Source organism: Natrix helvetica (genome assembly GCF_964273705.1).
Source record: "Natrix helvetica genome assembly, chromosome: 6".
In the NCBI taxonomy this organism is placed as follows: domain Eukaryota; kingdom Metazoa; phylum Chordata; class Lepidosauria; order Squamata; family Natricidae; genus Natrix; species Natrix helvetica.
Window position 1 is genome coordinate 20,267,292 of NC_138553.1, and position 16,598 is coordinate 20,283,889.

Genomic DNA, 16,598 nt, shown 5'->3' on the forward strand with positions numbered 1-16,598 from the left:
TGAGGATTCGCATCTGAGTCTCCCCAATCCAATTTCAGCATCTTAGCTGCTAAATTGGTTCTTGTCCAAATGAAGCCCCCTCCCCGCCCATGTACTATCGGTGTAAAAAACACCCCGAAAGTTGGAGAAAAGCTAGCACATTGCAAAGGGAAGTCCATTTCACATTATTAAAAATAATTCAGATTATTTTTTAAAAAGCACTGAATAAGCTTTCTACAGTCCAGTTTTTGGGTTGGTGGTTTCTCATCTTCTTTTGAGAAACTTTAGGGGTTTTTTGTGTAGGTGTTTCTTCTTTAGTTCTTTCAAGAAACCTTCAGAGACCATAAGTAGAGCATTCTATGGTAATGATGCTCACCAATTTTTACAAATATGCATTTTTTTTCAAAATAAATATATCAAGCCTACTACCGTTTTCCCAAAAATAAGACCAATTGGGCTTTTGAGCGCATGCGCTAAAATAAGCCCTCTCCAAAATATTTAAGCACACGCGTGGCCTGTCCCCGACATTTCCGGGGGGGGGGGAGATGGCCACGCAGAACAGCCTCACGGAGGCCGCTCTCACGCCCCTTCTCTTAGTGGCAACCACAAAAAGAGCGGCAGGCCCAACGATGCTAGGGCTGGCAAGAGAGCGCCAGAGACAGAACTTCCGGCCCTCTCTTGATCAGCTGATCTGCAAGCCAAGGTTAAGGGGCCTCCTGCACCTCAAAAATAATGACCTCCCCGAAAATAAGGTCAAGTGCTTATTTCGGGGGTCAATAGAAAATAAGACCCTCTTATTTTTGTGGAAATAGCATGTCTGTTGAGTGTGCTTATTAAAAAAGGGAAAGAAAACAGGCTGAATTGCCATAGTATATAAGACACTGTAGGATCTGGGAGCCGCAAGCAACTTTAAATTGTGCTCAACAGTTGAATGAAAGGATGGGGGCCAAGCAGCAGCCTCTTGAGAGAGCTATTTCCAATCGTGGCATCCAGCCTCAACTTACAGCACAGTTTAGCAGATGGCACTGTAGCTTTACTGGACTTTTAACAATGGTGTAGAGATTTACACAGGTGTTGCTTAGGAAATGTTTGCTGGAGAAGTGAGTTCCCTTACAAAATCGCACCTCTTCTCAACTGACCTTGGATGTGCGTGAGGAGCCCACTTTAAATATAGAAATCATAGCCACAGAAGACCTGTAGCTCAGGGCTGAACTGTGAAAATTTTGCTGCTCCGAGTTCGGTTGTGGCATGGATGTTACTTAGTTGGGTAATGAAACTTCTGCACAATGTCTGCAACAAACAACGAAACTTGGGAGAGCACAAGAGCTCTATAGAAATGTTATGTCGCCACTGGAAGGCACATCGATGCTGCTAAATAATTTGGCCCTGGGCCTGGCCAATCAGCAAAGCTGCACTTCTCGTTTAACTTTCATTGCATCACACTTAGCAAAGCAGCCAAAACAAAGAAACAAACAATAATGCACCTTTCTCTCTCACCTCCATTAAGAGGATTTTCTGGGAAGTGAGACATACATGTCAAAAGCCTGAACAGAGCAAAGATTATATTCAGCATCAGGAAATTATAAAAAGCAGAATTGTTTAAGGAGTCTTTGATTTATAGCTGTCATTAGCGTGTTTCCCTGAAATTACATGTCCTGATAATAAGGCCATGCCACATTTTTCTGGTGGGCAAAAATATAAGCACTCCCCCTCAAATAAGCCCCCTGGACAACCCCCCACCTCTGGCCAGGCAGAGCGCCGCTCACCAAACTAGCGGTATTCCGAAGGTGCCAAGCCGTGGGAACCGGGGGGGGGAGGCAAAGGTGATTGCGTTGCTTAGTGCCTTCGGGATACCGCTAGGTTGGTGAGCGGCTCTGTGCCCAGCTGAAGAGGGGGGTTGCCGGGCGGCTGCTCTCTTGCGAGCGGGCTCCCAAAGAGCCGGGCACAGCCTCATGGGCAAATGGCTGTGTTGCGCTGTTGCAGCAGCGCAACACAGCAACCATGAAGCCACCACACTCATGAGCAGCCACCCGACAAACCCCCTTTCCAGCCAGGCACAGTGCCATTCACTGACCTAGGGGTATCACCAAGCCGCCTGAGCGCCTGTTTGCTGCCTCCTGACTCCCGCAGCTTGCTGCCTTCGAAATGGCAGTGAATGGCGCTCTGCACGGCTGGAGAGGGAGGTTGCGCGAGCAGCTGATCCACTCTCCCTCATGCTCCTCCCAGCCTCACGATGGCCTGGCCCAGCTCTCTCCGCAGAGCCAAGGGACCTCCGTTGCCATCGCCACCACGGAGAGAGCTGGGCCAGGGCATCATGAGGCTGGGAGGCGCACGAGGCAACCCCCCTCTCCAGCTGTGCAGAGCGCCATTCACTGCCATTATCGAAGGCGCCAAGCTGCGGGAGCTGGCCGGTGGCAAACAGGTGCTCACGTGGCTTGGCAATACCCCTAGGTCAGTGAATGGCACTGTGCCTGGCTGGAAAAGGGGTTTGCCGGGTGGCTGCTCGTGAGTGTGATTGCTTCATGGCTGCTGTGTTGCACTGCTGCGACAGCGCAACATAGCCATTTGCCCATGAGGCTCTTTGGGAGCCCGCTTGCAAGAGAGCAGCCGCCCGGCAACCCCAAAACAATAAACTCTCCCCCCGTAATAAGGCCCAAGCCATATTTTGTATGTAAAAAGAAAATAAGACCCTGTCTTATTTTCGGGGGAAACACGGTATTTTTACTGTATTTTAAAAGTGATGTGTGGTGGAACTGCTTACTGTTATGTAATTGTTCTCCGGATGATTTATTACAATGATTTGCTAAGAATTTCTTGATTGCAGTGGGCAAGAAATTAAATACATGTTCTTTTTGTATGAAAAATTATTTTTATCAGGCTAGACAACAAAGACATGATTATGGTATTAGGAAAAGCATACAATAGAAAGAAGAAGAAAAACAAAACAAAAGCTTAACCCTCAGTCCAAATCCCATTTGCTTTCATTCCTTTTCTTTAAGTCGACTCAGGAAATATCTCCTTAGCATCACTCAGGAAAATAATGTTATCTGAAAGCACAAAAATAAGAGACACCATCACACATTTGAAGATGTATCAACACAAGAAGCTGAGTCAAGACTACAATATAGAGATATACAGTGGTGGGATTCAGCCGGTTTGCAACAGTTCGGGTAAACCGGTAGTTGGAATGACCCGCTACCCCTCCCCACCCCTCCCAGGAGTCTCCAAACGGCCTGTTTTGGATGCCAGGTAAGTGCAGGGGCCGCGTTGAGGGTTTGGGAGGGCAAACATTGGGCCTTCTGGAAGTCCAAAAGCGGGCCCGTTTCCGGAAGGCATGCAGAGCCTGGGGGGGAAGCCGTTTCTGCCTTCCTGGAGACTCAGGGAAAATGTTTGGAGCCTCAGGCTAAGGAGGGCAATAAACAGGCCTACCGGAAGTCTGGAAACGGGTTCGTTTCCAGCTTCTGGAGGGCCTCCAGAGCCTGAGGAGAGTTTTCGCCCTCCCGGAGGCTCGAAAAACATCCCCGGAATCTTGGGAGGGTGAAAACACACACCTCCGCCATGGTCCAAGAGGCCAAGTAGGCCACACCCACCAAGCAACTGGGCAGAGAACAGGTTGCTAACATTTTAGAATCCCACCACTGGATATATATTGCTAGATTTGGTGAGCAGCAACTTCCTTTTTTTCAGATTTATCTTTTCCAAGTTGCCTTACAAACTATTTGTACAGGACAGGTAGCCCTCAGCTTAACAACAGTTCATTTAGTGAGCATTCGAAGTTACATTAGCATTGAAAAAGTGACTTGACTGTTTTTCAAACTTACAACTGTTGCAGTCCTGGAATCATATGATCAAAATTCAGATGCTTGGCAACTGATTCACGCACTATATTGCCAAAAGTATTCGCTCACCTGCCTTTACTGCCTTTATATTGGCTCCCAATAGATGTTCAGGTGCAATTCAAGTTTCCTGGTCATTGCCTTTAAAGCAGGGGTGTCCAAACTTGGGAACTTTAAGACTTGTGGACTTCAACTCCCAGAATTCCCCAGCCAGCTGGCTGGGGAATTCTGGGAGTCGAAGTCCACAAGTCTTAAAGTTCCCAAGTTTGGACACCCCTGCTTTAAAGCTTTAGATACCATAGAACCGGGCTACTTGCAGGACTACCTGCTCCCCTCAACCTCTGCCTGCCGCATGCATTTCCATATGGACATGCTGCATGCTCCAGATTTCTGCTGGCTGATGTCTAATGGATGTTGTTACACGTTCTCTACCCAATACTCATATTAATACAGAACAGATCAAGGAAAATCAGTCTGATAAAATCCAGACTAACTATAATTAGCACAAAGAATAATGAAAAAAGTCATTCATTTGGAGAAGTCACGTTATAACTGATATGCATCTGTAAGATAATAAAAATGAATGAAGCATGGAGGAAATATCTAAGCACATTATGGGCACCAATGCAGTGTCAGTGACTCAACAATGAATCCAAAGGGGGGGGGGGAATACTCACAGCAATTCAGTCGGGAAGACATAATCACAGGTTAAATACTGTAAGTTCATATGCGAGTAAAGGCAGGTGAGCGAATACTTTTGGCAATACAGTGTATTTAGGATGGCTGCACAATCCTGGGTTCATGTGATCACCTTTTGCGACCTTCTGACAAGCAAAGTCAATGGGGAAGTCATATTCACTTAGCAACCATATTACTAATTTAACTGGAGTGATTCACTTAACTGTGGCAAGAAGGAAACCCTTTAGGGACTTTTCACTGAGAACGGATAAAAATGAACGGTTGCTTTCTGAAGTTTATTGATTAGAAATTATATCGGAAGAAGGAAATTATCTTACATAATTTGGTAAGGTGGAAATAGGCTTAACTGTGTTTGCAACTGCTACCAAGAAGGTTGGATGTCACTTTTTAAAATATTTTTCTCGGCTGACTTTCTCTTGCACTTTTCTATTTTCCTCCCATTCTTTTCTTTTTACAATTTTTAAACATTTTTTTGTAGCTTTTAACTTTGTAAAAATATTCAATATTTTTAAAAAATCTTTCCTTCCTTCCTTCTCCTGCTTTTAAAGTCTCTCTCTTGTAACACTAAGCCCAGCAGAAAGAAAATGCAGGAAGGGGAATCAATGGCCCAGCCAGCCATTCAAGTATTTCCTACTACCTGCCGGTATCTGAACATTTAGCCATAGCTTACTTTCCCTTACAAAGCAAACACAAGGTGGTCATTCTTTGCAAGATAGAAAGTGAGTTGTTTGTCAGTTCTCAGACAAACAATCTTGCCTGCCTTGTCTCTATCAGATACGTTTGGCTTCCACCCCCATAGTCTCCAACCCAACAAGGTAGGGGAGGATGAGGGCTGCAATTTAAGAAGGAACATTGCATTAAGAACTTTGTGCGCCTACAGACTTTTTAGAGAAGAGCATCCAAGAGAGACATCTAGTGGAAGAAATGGGCATTCAGGTATGGCCTAGTCCTCTGTAAATTTAACATCCATCGGCACTTTTACAACCTGCATTTCAAAACTTTTTACCTGCAATGACAGTTGTGGCTTGCCGCCTCACATTGTTTTTATCTGTATATTCGCCATAATCTATCTTTCCTTCCACGTAGATCCGAGCACTGTCAAGAACCAAACATACAAATAATAACATATTAATTGCAGCCCTCGATTTTCATTCTTTTTTCTGTATTTCCTGTATTTATTCGTATTTCACCTTTATTATTTTTACAAATAAACTCAACAACAACACAATACTCCTTCCTCCTTCTATTTTGCTCACAAGTGTGAGGTGTGACCCAACAGCCTTTCATGGCTAAGGTGGGACTTGAACTCAAGTCTCCAGCTGTCTAGCCTGATGTCTTAACCACTAGACCATGGGTGTCAAACTCGCTGCATCACGTGTTTTGCAACGGTTTTCCCATTCGCAGAGCTTGGGTGGCTGTGGCCTACATGTGACGTATGCAATCCAAGGGCTGCCATTTGACATCCCTGCACTGGACCAAACTGGCTCCCAGCTCTTTATTATGGTCAAGAACCAGAATCTCACTTGAAGGTAAACATTAAAACTTACAAAATAAAAGAACCTAAACAATAACAAAAAAGCAATCGGTTACAATAGGTTTTACATACAATAAAACAAAATTTAGCTAATTCAAGGAAATTCAATTATACTGGGTGACTACCAGCAATGGCACTTAACAGAAATTTAAACGATTTAGAAATTTAATTAATTGCAGAAACAAAATGTAGCTATGCATTTTTATAAACTGAGCAACACAATTATCTATGCATGGCTTGTATTTTCAACTACTCCTATCAACGATGACACTGTTTTAAAAGAATAAGTGATTTTCCTCCAAGGACAGCTGTTGAACGTATTTTGAAATATGCTAGGGTTAGCGCTCTCTAAATTTGGGGATATTTGCTTTAAAATCTCTTGCTGAACTAAGCAGGTTTCAAATCTTGTAAAACTTTGGCCTTCACCTTTAATTGGAAGCTTACTTCCTTGTAATCAAATCAGTATTTAATTGCTCCCATCAGTGCATGCTGCTTATATGTTAATTACATGAATTACAGAAGATCAGAGAAGAGGATTTTAATTATTGCCAAGGTTGAATTTGGCATAAGGGACTGCCAAAATAATTCTATCGGGCCCATAACAAACCATGTGCATCCACCTACTTTCCTAACTTTTTCCCTAAGGGGCATTTAAAAAATAAATAAAATGGTAGAGAGCTGTGGCCTAATTTTTCCTCTTACCACCACCCCCAATAAGGAAAAAAAAAACCCCTCGTTTCTCAACCTTGGCAACTTTAAGGCAGGTGGACTTCAACTCCCAGAATTCCTCAGCCAGCTAAGCTAAAAGAAAATGCATCTCTCATAAGCTGTTCATTTTTGTCCAGACAACTGGGAAAAACTGGCTCCAGCACACAGAGAAATACCAAGGACCAGAGTACCATACAAAACAGAACATCCAAAATAAATAAGATATAGCCACCCTTTGGGTCTATCATTGGGAAGATGATTAGAGTTTCAAGAAAGGCCAGCTCCTCCCAGACAGCATTAGGCACGACATGATTTATGAACCTGGAATGCTAGAAATAAACTCTTATTAGAACGCAGCATGTTGGAAAAAGTTCACCCAGCATCTGCATCTCAGTTCAACTTACCCCTTCTTTATAAACCGATAAGCTAAGTCTCTCAGCCCCGGCCTGAATACGGAGATTCTGTGCCAGGTAGTCTTCTGCGTAACATCGTCTAAACATAAAACACATAAAACATAGAAAAGTTTTTTTTTTTTAAAGCAACTGTTAAGTAATTAAGCGCCCCGTTAGGAGAGCGAGTGTGCAGAGAAGCATAATGAGAGTGGTATGAAAGAACATGCACAAACCAGCATACAGGGACAATGAATAGTATAAAATATAGTAGTTTACTATGTGGAAATATTCAGAGTCCAGTTAACAGTCCAAGTCATACACGGTTCAGTCAGTCAGCTATCAAATAGTCAGTCTAGCACACAATACAGCTAACAGTAGCAAAACACAGTACCTCTCAATACACCGATCAGCGTCTAACAAAACAGAGAGCTAACAGTCATTCTGGCTCCCTCTTATGGCTGCTTGAGATAACAGCAACCCAATCACATCTCTCTAGCATTTAAAGTAACAGATACATTTGTTACAATCATGGCTTATATACATTGCCAAGCCAAGCCTAGGGTTACATCCCTAACAGCAACAACCAGAGATCCTGCTCACACTTGCGCAGGGGAGGTCGCATGCGCAGGTGGGGAAGGGGTCGCTCGCGCGATATCGCACACACAGTTTTGGCACACATTTAGAAAAAGGTTAGCCATCACTGCACTATACAATCAGCTTTATCAGTTGGTTGCTAGGACAAGACTCCAAGGCTTTAAAAACCATTAGCAGGTGATGGCAAGAAGAGAAGGTGTTAAAATGAACTTTAAAAGTTCAGAATTGAGAGCTCATGATTATTCAGTTTCAGTTTCAGTTTATTAAATTTATAAACCGCCCCCTCTCCCCGAAGGGACTAGGGGCGGTGTACAGACAGAAATAAAATATACAATAGACAACAAAAATACAAAACCCCAGACAAAATAAATTGAACACACAGTCTGTACAATAATTATATATAATTATATATAATTTTGAGCCCAAGAATCTAGGACAGCGATGGCGAACCTTTTTTGGCTTGCGTGCCACAAGTGGGGGGAGCGTGCCACACCCATAATGCAATGCGCGACCCCCCAGTGCGCATGCGCGCACAACAGGCGTGACCCCCCCATTTTTACATGCTTTTTTCACCCTCCCCAGGCTCCAGAGGCTTTATAGGAGCCTGGGGAGGGCGAAAAGAGCCTCCCCCGCGCCCCCCGGAGGCCCTCTGGAGGCTTCAGGGACCGTCCGGAGGCTTCCCTGAAGCCTTCGGAATGCTCAAAACGTGACTTCCAGTTTGCTCGGAGGGTCGTTTTAAGTGTTCCGAAGGCTTCAGGGACGGTCCGGAGGCTTCCCTGACGCCTTCGGAGCATTTATAAGGACTCTCCGAGCAAACCGGAAGTCACTTCCAGTTTGCTCAGAGGGTCGTTTTGACTGCTCCCAAGGCTTCAGGGAAGCCTCCTGAAGGTCCCTGAAGCCTCCAGAGGGCTTCCGGGGGGGCGGGGGAGGCTGTTTTCGCCCTCCTCAGGCTCCTATAAAGTCTCTGGGGCCTGGGGAGGGCAAAGAAAGCATGCAAAAATGGGGGGGGGTTTCCGCGCCTGTAGTGCGCGCGCATTGCATTATGGGTGCAGCACGGCTGCACACGACCCCCCTGCGCTCCCCCCCTTATGGCACGCGAGCCAAAAAAGGTTCGCCATCACTGTCCTAGATGGTTGTCTGAGCTACGTTTGGTTGAAGTTTGGACTGCTCTGAGGGTGATGCAATAAGTCCTGTTGTGGCTTAATGGCTTTGTCCTCTGTTGGATCTTGAGTGAGGGCTAATCCTATCATTCTGCCTTTGTTTCAAAATATCAGGTCTTGGAACGGATTACCACATCTGCATTTCTAAAAGATGGCCACGGCATCTGCTGGGAGCAAGGAGATTTGAGTCTGCTTTCTATCTTTTAAAAACTTGTTTCTCCATTTCTCATTTAGGGAAATGTAATATTCTTCCCTTTTTAGTATTTCCCAAAATATTTCATTTTTCTAGGAGAGGGGTGTGTGCGTGCGTTAACTTTCTACAATGAAGTCTCAAAGGAGACTGAGCCCGTACATAATTCAGTTTAATACCGAAATGGTCAACAAGCTATTGCTACACACACTTACCTCCTTGGACCACTTCAGTGTCTCCCGATCGCCACATCTCATTGGTGGCTAGGCTGAAAATTGTGACAGGGTTTTTCCCTTCCATTTGTCTCATGACAGGATCCTGTCCTACTCGACCAAGCAGTTGGATACGATTTAAAGCTAGACAAAACATCAACAGCAAATGGTAAAGAAGAATGCACAAAAGAAGCATTGCTACCACGGGACCCTAAGAAGCCGTTCTTTGTCCCTTGAGAAGCTACTCACATCTTTCTAGGGTTGTTGAGACCTCAGATTCATGTCTTACAAACTGGCGCATCACCTAGAGAAAGAAAATACATTAAGGCAGCCATTCCAATTGCCGACATCGTTCCATGGAGAGAATCAACAGATTTAGATTGTAGTTCCCATCCAGCACAGCCACTCTGACTTTGAGAGTTGCCATTCCACTATATCCAAGGAGCTGCTGATATAATTCTACAGAGGAATTATTGAGTCTGTCATCTGCACCTCTATAACTGTCTGGTTTGGTTCTGCAACCCAACAAGACAGACACAAGACTCCAGAGGATAATTAGAACTGGAGAAAAAAAAACAATTACTACCAACCTGCCTTCCACTGAGGACCTGTACGTTGCACGAGTCAAAGAGGGTCATGAAAATATTTACAGACCCCTCACATCCTGGACATAAATTGTTTCAACTCCTACCCTCAAAACAACGCTATAGAGCACTGCACACCAAGACAACTAGACACAAGAAGAGGTTTTTTCCAAATGGCATCACTCTGCTAAACAAATAATTCCCTCACCACTGTCAAACCACTCACTAAGGCTGCATTACTATTAGTCTTCTCATCGTTCCTATCACTGATCTTCCTCTTGTGATTGCATGATTGTAGCTTTATTGCTTGTATCCTTACGATTTATATTGATATTGTTTCCTGATTGCTTATTTGTACGCTGTGACTATCATTAATATTGTACCTTATGATTCTTGACAAATGTATCTTGTCTTTTTATGTACGCTGAGTACATATTCTATAGGGGGAAGGTTGCAAAAGAACTTTCCTTGAGTGAACCTTACCCAACTGGGAAAAACAGGCAGGTGAAGGGGAAAATACACAATCATGTTGTGTTTTATATAGGTGATCCCTGTCACCTTAACCCCATATTAGCAGCTGTGTGACACACACACACACACACACAAAAGGATTAATCAAAGATCTAACCCTGAGCAGAGTTCTCATACTTTAGCAATGGGCCTATGAAATGGCAGGACAGGCAAATGTCTGTTTTAGGTAGCTAGATTGGAAAACAGAAGACATATTGCCTCCCAAATTAAAAGCCCCTATTCAGGCAATAAGAGCAACCTCTTCAATCAACAGTCAGATATCTATTGTTACCCAGTTTCAGAAGGCAGGCAGATTAGTTGGTTTTTTTTTTAAATAGACATTTGAAATCTTGCAGAAAATGTGCCCGGTAGAGGAAATCATTGGATAGATTTGTAAACAATGTTAAGTCATAGTTTAGTTTCACCTGTCTGTTGAAGAATCCAATATAGGCTTTCTTCACTCATAATACCGAGCCATAAACTAGGATGTAAAATTACAGACTAGGTCCATGTACTCAGGTAACTAAACCACACTGTAGTATTTGTGAACCTGATCTTGATCTCAATGTTATTCTAGAGGAAGATATGCCTCTTTCTTATTCACACTTTTCTTCTTCCTTCATTTCTGAACCAATTTATTTCAAATTCAGTTCTTCTAGTTGTTGCACTGGCTCCTGGTTTAGATTATAGAGAGGTGGGGTGAGTGGGCCCATACTTATGCCTCCAAGTTTATTCCCTCATTATTGCCATCATTAGTGACTGCTTTTCCTCATCTTCCTCCTCACTATCACCTACTAGGTTTCAAGTTCGCAGAGAGCCAGATCTAAATAACCAGCAAAATACTGCCTTTTTCAAGTTGCTATTTACTTACTATGCTACTTCTCTGGGCTAGAAGGAGAAGGGAATGAGTTAATGAAGTAGCATGCAAATTTATTTTTTACAAGTTCAGTTCTCATCATCATCTTCATTTAACGACCTCATAATCCTTTGGGGGGGGGGTTGAAGTCTGGGCAACTGAATGGAACTAACAGAGTGTTTTAATGGCCAGAGGCTCTTCCTGTCGCCAATGAGGAGTTTTATTCAGCAGATATATTCTCATTGTGCCCAGAGAGAGAAATATCTGCCTCTATCTAGGATTGAACTCACAGCTTCCTGATTGTGAGGTGAAAGCTCCACCTCTAGGCCACCAATCCATTCCACAATTTCAGTTCTCATACATTATTAAAAATATTAAGGAGACTAAAGCAAACTCTTCCCTGATAGCACACTGACCGTTGTAAGATTCTGTTAAAATACACCAATGTTTTTTCAAACTTGTAAAGTTGTGTAGACTTCAACTCCCAGAATATCCCAGCCAGCATAAAATCGAAGCCCACACATCTTAAAGTTTGAAAAAAACTGATAGACCATCTCAATAAAGTGTGTTCTAGTCATCCTGTGAAGAAAAAAAAAAACCCTCCTGATATGCATTTCCCTGAATGACTGACATTATCCAACCTCCCCATCCCCTTGTACTATAGCCTCTGTAACTCCAAATCCATTTAGCCAATAGGTAAAGGTAAATGTTTCCCTCGCACATATGTGCTAGTCATTCCCGACTCTAGGGGGAAGTGCTCATCTCTGTTTCAAAGTCCAAGAGCCAGCACTGTCCGAAGATGTATTCGTTGTCATATGGCCGACATGACTAAATGCCAAAGGCACACAGAACGCTGTTACCTTCCCACCAAAGGTGGTTCCTATTTTTCTTCTTGCATTTTTACATGCTTTCGAACTGCTAGATTGGCAGAAGCTGGGATAAGTAACAGGAGCTCATTCTGTTACGCGACACTAGGGATTCGAACCACAGAACTGCCAACCTTTCTGATCGACAAGCTCAGCGTCTTAGCCACTGAGCCGCCGCATCCCTCAACCAATAGACATACTGTTTAAAGATGATAGGAGAGGCAGTCCAACACATAAATCCCAAGGATCCCAAGATATAAACAACAATAGTTTTCATAAAACATGCCTCCCAAATCATAAAATGGAATACCTGAAATAACGGCCTCTGGAACATTGTTGCTGTTTCATTTGTTATTACGTTTGAAGATGTTCTGAAAGACAAAGAAAATATTAAAACAGTCCATTTCCAATTAACAGTTTAATGTTGGGAGTAAGCAAAGATTCATAACGGATCATTAATTCATTCCTCCACAACCTCAAATCCTATTGCTGTATTACGCCATTACCCATAACTTCTTCTAGCAATGCTTCAACCAGCATTGTCCAGGGAGAGAAGTAAACTGAAGAAAAAATGCAGTTCCTTAAGACTTCCTTTGGCTAAGACTGGACTTAGATAAGTCTCCAGTGATGAACTTGATTCAAAAATATGGTACTTGGCAGAATACTGTTTATTTATTACAGCAGCATCCTGTGCAGCTGGGCTTCATGGCCTGGCTTTCATTTCTGCATTTCCTTTTTTTTTTTAAAAAGATACTCAGACGCAAAAATAGAACACAGAGAAAAGAAACAAGAAGTGAAAAGGGGGGAAAAGAGTGCCTCACCAAGAAACATGCACCAGTCCAATTCCATATACTGTAGCAGAGGTGGGCAAAGGAATAAGAAATAATTTAACATCAATCATTAGGTGAGCTCATGCATTGTTCCAAGTCATAATGTCGTTTGTTTTGCTTTCACTTCATCCATTGTATGAACCAAACACCTCTGGTATCACATCAGTATAGCCTTTATTGTCATTGTACATCATGTATACAATGAAATTGATTAAAGTATACTAAAATATAACCTCACGTTTCATAACTCACATAGGTTATGTTACAGCCCAGTCCTGGGCAAATAAATCAGAAGTCATCATGTACAGTATGAGTTTTTCGCTTGCTCCAGTTGATATGCCCTCATTTATATACTACAGAAAATTCCAAAGTTATATCTTATTAAAAAAATCATTTTGAGGACCAATATCAGAAATAATAATAAGAGTCTCCTTACAGAGGAGTCGTTGTATGGATCTGATCGCTAGGAGGGGAAAACAACTTGATGGCACACAATTGATTGAAGAGCTCTCTTGATTTTTTAAAAAAATCAAAAAGTAGATCCCTATGTAAGATCGAAGTCTTCCCAAAAGTATCTAGTATTTATACGCAGGATAAGGATTCCTCTCTCGCACCAAGATGATGAAATCAAGACCTTTTTGATGGGGATGGTACCGAGCAAAAACAGAAGACTTAATAGAATAGAATAAGAATAGAATTCTTTATTGGCCAAATGTGATTGGACACACAAGGAATTTGTATTTGGTGGAAATGTTCTCAGTGTACATAAGAAAAATAAAATAGAATACATTCATCGAGAATCATAAGATACAATTTTTAAAAAAAAAATCCAACTGGGGAAAAATTAGTGTCATCTGGTTAAGAGAAATGTTAAATGTGGCCCACCTTTGTGACTTGATAATCCTCCATCCCTAGTTCATATCTTAGCAAATAGTATACTTGGAAATCATTGTCTTCTTGGTGAAATTTAAAAACAACAACCCTATTTTAGGCAGAAACTTGCGAAATCAAGCTTAAAGGAAAACAAGGTCGTAGGGCTCAGGGAAACTTGCTTCCCACTACTCAGGAAATAAAACCTTGTTATCTGCTGCGCTTGGATGGAATTAATGCCCACGTGTTTGCAAGAGAAGAGGGAAAAAAGCAAAGCCTCCCGGCGGTGGATTATTGTCCCTTGTGACCACGTAGTCTACCCTCTATGCCAGGGGTCTCTAAAGTGGCCAACTTTAAGACTTGTGGACTTCATGCTGGCTGGGGAATCCTGGGAGTTGAAGTCTATAAGTCTTAAAGTTGCCAGGTTTGGGGACCCCTGCTCTATCCCCATGTCCCTTCCGGACGCCTTCAGCCAGCATGCTGGCTAAGCACGATAGGCTTTGTAATCCGACGCATCAAGACGGCACCCCATTTGAGGGCGGGGGGGGGGGGGTTATATTGACACCTAAATGGGGAAGCTTGTTTGCATTCGCTGGTGACGATCCATATATATACATATATAACATAACCGGGATGCCGGATTAGGAAAACGCGAGCAATAGTAATTATGTAAGAAGTTGTCCCGTTCCCTCCCGCCAGAAACGGGCGCCGACTGCCATGCCCGGATGTTACTCACTTGTTTGCTTTCCAGCAGACGCCAGCAAATGCCTCGGCGCGCGGAGAAAGGCAGCGCACTACAAAGCCTCCCCTTCGAAAGCCTCACGTGACTTGCAGGCGCTTCCTGTAAGGCATTTACCCTTAATGAGAAGGCGGCTCGCCATAGAGATGCAGGGGCCTAGAAGGGCCTTGGGCCCGTAGTAAAGCGAGATCGCGGGCAGCTTCCGTTTCCTCCGGAAGTTCGAGCTGTGACCCGCCTTTTTTTCAACCGTTGCTAAGTTTAACTCCCTTACTCAGCAGCGCTTCTTGAGAGGGAAAGGGCTGATGGTGTTAAGAGATCTTTCCCTCTCTCCCTCCCCTCTTTCTCCCCCCTCCTCTCCTTCATCCCTCCCTCCCTCACTCTATTTATTTATTTCTTTGGTTTGTCAAACACGTACAAGATAGCAGGTATAAGTATAAACACGGACATGAACAAAGGAAATGAAAACAAATTGTAAGGTTTTTGAATTCAGCTCAGAATCGGATCATTCCAATGAAACTCCAAGCTACTGATAAATCAGTTTTTATTTTCTTCAGAAAGAAATAAAAGACCTGACAGCATTTTTGTCTCCCACCTTAACAGAGCAGGCAGAGAGAGAGGAAAAAAACAGGCGCGAGTCTCATGATCCAGTGATGAAAAAACTTTCTGTCAGACTTCTTATAGTCCTTACACAGCTTGTACAGATCGTCATAGTGTTAGAAACATCATTACATGTCAACAAACCTCATGGTTTTTCTCAGCGCACTGAAAACAATGGACTTTAGAAGAGGAAAGAAATACATTTTATGGCATATAAGACTTTGGAGCTTTGTTAGGGAATGCTGAACACACATTTCAAGTTGCAAGCATGGTTATTTTACTGAATCCACTTTTTCCTTTTCACAAGTAATTACTAGGCTAAGCTTGACAATTCTTCTAGAGAAGTTTTATCTATGAAGTTGGCACGTTAGGTTACAATGGAGCTTCTCTCAACAGCAATTTAACAAAAGCTGAATTAGGTTACACTGTTGTGTATCCTCTAAACCTTCAGGGGTCCTTTCAAAATAAATGGGGACAGTAGGACAGGGACGGTAGGCACACAGGTGTGCTTAGGCACACCCCATTTATGGACCTCTTAGGAATGGGGTGAGGTCCACGGTAGACAGTTTAAGGTTGTGGGGGTTTGAGGTTGAAACCACAGTCCGGTAGTGCATTCCAGGCATTGACCACTCTTGCTGAAGTCGTATTTTCTACAGTTAAGTTTGGAGCAGTTTACCTTAAGTTTATATCTATTGTTTGCCCTTGAAGCTGAAATAGTCGTTGACAGGATGTTGTAGCAGACAATTTTGTGTACTGTGCTTAGGTGAGACCGTAGGCAGCGTAGCGCCAGATTGTCCAAGGCCAAAATTTCGAGCCTCTCCTTCCTCCTTCTCTCTCCTCCTTCCCCTCTCTCCTCCCTCTCCTTTATCTCTATCCCTCTCTCTCTCCTCTCCCCCATCTCCCTCTCCCCTTTCTCCCCTATCTCTCCTCCCCCTCCTTCTCTCCCCCTCCTCTCCTCCCTCTCCTCTATCCCTCCCTCCCTCTCCCCCTCCTCTTTCCTTCCTCCCCTCTAGCCCTCCCTCCCATTTCTCATCTCTCCTTCCCTCACCCCTCTTTCTCCCTCCCTCCCTCTCTCTCCATTGCAAAGGTTTTGGTTTTTTCAGGTTTATTTCCCTGTGTAACTGAGAATGAGGGTAGTATAGGCATTTCCATTTGTGTGTGGTTTCTCTCGCTTTATTTAAAACATAAGCTCTTTCAGACGTGTTAGCATGATTCACAGGCTGGCTGTAAATTGCAGCCAACAGGAAGCCAAGATGAAACATGTGCTTTGGCAGACAAGTGTTCAGACAACAGGAACCAAACTTACAACTTTTTCTAACACCTTTATGTAGAAGGGGCTTTTGAGTTTAACCTCTTCAAAGTTAATTATTTCCAGTTCTTGATTGCTCCAGGGTGTTCAGGAGGATTGTTTTCTAGGCAAATTCTATCAGAATATGGCCACA

General features: G+C 43.3%; 1 protein-coding gene across 1 annotated transcript; it reads right to left on the reverse strand.

The window, feature by feature from the left end:
- Nucleotides 1-2,825: 2,825 nt before the first annotated feature.
- Nucleotides 2,826-14,708, reverse strand: SSBP1 (single stranded DNA binding protein 1). The gene is made up of 7 exons (XM_081957051.1): nucleotides 14,557-14,708; nucleotides 12,431-12,491; nucleotides 9,554-9,608; nucleotides 9,308-9,448; nucleotides 7,161-7,248; nucleotides 5,521-5,609; nucleotides 2,826-3,026 (listed from the first exon to the last, which is right to left on the reverse strand). Exons 2-7 carry the CDS (start codon nucleotides 12,452-12,454, stop codon nucleotides 2,974-2,976), a joined length of 450 nt encoding a protein of 149 aa, XP_081813177.1. The 5' UTR covers nucleotides 12,455-12,491; nucleotides 14,557-14,708; the 3' UTR covers nucleotides 2,826-2,973.
- Nucleotides 14,709-16,598: the final 1,890 nt, after the last annotated feature.